This window comes from Liolophura sinensis, chromosome 10 (assembly GCF_032854445.1).
Source record: "Liolophura sinensis isolate JHLJ2023 chromosome 10, CUHK_Ljap_v2, whole genome shotgun sequence".
Taxonomy (NCBI): domain Eukaryota; kingdom Metazoa; phylum Mollusca; class Polyplacophora; order Chitonida; family Chitonidae; genus Liolophura; species Liolophura sinensis.
In genome coordinates this window covers 35,590,603-35,594,077 of record NC_088304.1, presented here as the reverse complement: position 1 = coordinate 35,594,077, position 3,475 = coordinate 35,590,603, and the positions used below count along the sequence as shown (strand labels likewise).

General features: G+C 39.8%; 1 protein-coding gene across 1 annotated transcript; it reads left to right on the top strand.

Moving 5' to 3' along the window:
* Positions 1-3,036, top strand: LOC135476771 (two pore potassium channel protein sup-9-like). Its single transcript, XM_064756900.1, has 2 exons — positions 1-407; positions 1,147-3,036. Exons 1-2 carry the CDS (start codon positions 92-94, stop codon positions 1,887-1,889), a joined length of 1,059 nt encoding a protein of 352 aa, XP_064612970.1. The 5' UTR covers positions 1-91; the 3' UTR covers positions 1,890-3,036.
* The last annotated feature ends 439 nt before the right edge of the window (positions 3,037-3,475 follow it).

The following is a 3,475-nucleotide window of genomic DNA, read 5'->3' as shown; positions in this document are numbered from 1 at the left end:
TCAACGGCAAAAGTGTTGTACTGGAGATAAAGTTCGGCAATGTTGCTCAAACTTTCTGCTGTTTTTGCTAACACATGTTGCTCTGACGGCGATGGTGATCGGATACTCTCTTCTTGGAGGCTGGTTATTCTCCGCGTTAGAGGTTGGCGAGGAAATCCGACAGAAATCTGTCATCGGCAAAATCCGCTCCAAGCACATAGATGAGTTGTGGGACGCCACCGAGAGGTTGAACGTATTTCATAAATCCGCGTGGATGAGGGCAGCTGAGGACTCGTTCATCGCCTTCCAGACGGAGATCTACTCGGCCGTGAGGGAGGATGGCTGGGACGGGACAGAATCTGGGGACGACATCCAATGGACGTTTACTGGAGCATTACTCTACTCCGTTACGACCATAACGACGATTGGTATGCGTTTTTCCTTTTGCATTAATTGTTTTATGAAACAATTTCAAGGCAAGTGAGGTACCTTTTACCACACAATGACGCCTTGGACCCAAATCGAACAGTCCATTTTTTTCTTGTAATACATGAGTACTACTTCTCCGGTTTGCTCCGAAATCGTCAAGACGGTGGTTAATATGAAAAACCGGTTTATTTCAAACGGAAAATATTCCGCCATTATTGGGCATCAATGAAAACCGTTGACTGCTTATTTTATATGACATCGTCTTAAATCGTCTAATATTATAACTGCTAGTTTTAAGCTGTATACCTATATCATTTTTAGGGTTATTCACATTACACATTCATGCAAAGAAAAAAATTATCCGTTAGAAATGAATAGCAAATATCCATAATTATCTGCACTATGCAAAAAATCAAAGGTACATAGTAATGCAATTTACATCAAGTAAACATGAACAATGTGAAATTGATAATCTCCCTTCACGTATACGGTGACGTTACAGTTTGACCCCACTTAAGGTTTCGTTCTAGCTATGCTTATTTTAATCCCATTTAATATTTAATCCTAGCTCTGAAGTTACTCCATATTGAATTGAATGTTTTAACTTTAACGAAAAGTAACAACATTTAGTCTCTAGGTTTGCACTTATTGTTGAGCGCAATATTAAGTGCTCGTCTATCCGTGTTCTTGAGTAGTTGTCATGTAACTGGTCTAACACAATGCTTATTCTCTGCTCAGGGTACGGTCATATCACACCTAAGACTGCCTGGGGCAGGGCAGCTACTATTTTCTACGCCCTCATTGGAATACCTCTAACTCTCCTTTGCCTTTCCAATATCGGTGAGTCCCTCGGCAAGTGTTTCAAGTTCCTTTATGGCAGAATAATATGTGGCCTGTGTCGTGGATACAAACGACAGCATCTCCGGAAGGTTTCTTCCATTCAGAAGAAACCCGTGAAAAAATCACAGGGTTGTGGCTGTTGTAGGGGAGATAACCCCGAGGTGCCGGAGACTGAAGCGAGAGGTTTTACCTCTGACAAACCTGAAGCGAGAGACTTTACCTCCGACAAACCTGAAGCGGAAATGGAAGTTTTTACCACCGACGCTGAAGCACCTTCCGTTAAACCCCCATCGCCCGTCAAAGAGACCACTCGGGTGCCAGTGATCGTCACCATAGCTATTATGGTAGGCTATGTTTTACTGGGCTCTCTGTTGTTTACGCTCTGGGAAGAAGACTGGGACTTCTTGACTGGATCATATTTCTGTTTTATTACTCTCAGTACCATAGGATTCGGTGATGTCGTTCCTGGGAGCAGCCTACAATCCTGGTCGAGTCAGGAGAAGCAAGTGTTGTGCGCGTTGTATCTATTGTTTGGGCTGGCCCTTCTCGCCATGTCGTTTGACCTGATGCAAGAACAGGTTAGACATACTTGTCGACGCGTGGGCCTGTGTCTGAGAATTATCCGTGAGAAAGAGCCTTAAAAGGTCATCAGATAACTCTCCGAGATAATCATTGTAGAATGGCATGTGGAATATTCCTGATAATTAATCAGAAAAGGAATCTTAATATAGCACGGATAACTATGCGAGCTAAATAACTATATGGGCCTAGTAACATATTTCTGACTTATAATTATTCGAAATATAGTGTAAAATAGCATTTGTGAGATGTTTGAAAATTATCCCTGAGATCGAATATTAAAACAGCGTTTGATATTTGACTGTTCATTATCTGGGATAACCAATTGCAAAATCACCTTTAGAATGTGCCTTAGACTTAATCGAGACAAAAAATTGTAAATCAGCATTGCGGTTTATTGTTTTGAGAATTCTTGGAGAGAAAAATCGTAAAATGCTTGCGCGGTAACATTTACCCAAGAGACTACCCGCGAGAGGAAAATCATAAAATAACATTTGGGATATCCTTGAGAATTTACAGAAAGTGCATGCTAATTATCTCAGATTTTCTTAAAAAAGACATTTGTTGTGTATTTGACCACTACAAAGCGTTGAAATTCTAGTGGCTTCATATAAGAGGACCTGTTTGAAATGACTAAACGTGTCCTTAGTTGTTTGGAAATGAGCTGTAGCCATGGGGCATATTTGAAGTCTTCCACGCCTTCATGTAATATTCAAGTGGTTCAGGAGTGCGTGCATAATACTATAACTTAAGTAATGTATTGCTCTTAATGTTACCGGTTATGCCAAGCACTCAATTTTTCTGATAGGGCGAAACATAGCAACAATACTCCGATGCGGCTCTATAAGGTTGATGATTCTGCCAGGTTCAAGCAAAATGTGTCACTTTAAAAAAAAGCGGAACTTCATTTGAATATAGTAAGTCACGTATAGTGTCACCAGCATGGCATTGCAGTGAGACATCCCTAAATATAATATGCTACATGTACAAGGAAACACAGTCGCGAATGAATAAACATGTAGTCCTGTAAACAGCCTGATATAATTAAAGACGTACAGCATAGATAGTAAAACTAGAGCTGTCATGACAGTGTGATAGATGTACACCATAGAGTGAGACCAGAGCAGCTTGTCAACTCTCTCTTGTCAATCTACCTCTGCTAGGATTTTATTCTAACTGTTCATGTAAATGCATAAAGAGTAGTAATTAAACAGTGACCAAAACGAAACCTGTTTGCTTCAATGTGTGATAATTATTCCGAAATTGTTTTATGCCATAAGGCGATACTATCGCCAATGAGTCGATTCGTTAACGTGATCCGAGTTTAATTGTTTTATTATTTGTGCAAATTTTATCTCTTCATTAATGTTTTATATACTTCGTGAGTTTGCAACTTTGCCTCAGAATGACGACATTTACTAATGTGATCACAATAGCGTTTTTTATTCGTTTTCCGTTTTTTTACTTTAACCTTTCAGGTTACTGCAAAAGTCAATTTTCCCAAAGAGAACATATAGCTTTTATCGTTATGCTATGGCTTTTATCGTTATGCCATGGCTTTTATCTTTATGCCGTGGCTTTTATCGTTATGCCGTGGCTTTTATCCTTATGCCATGTCTTTTATCGCTATGCCATGGCTTTTATCCTT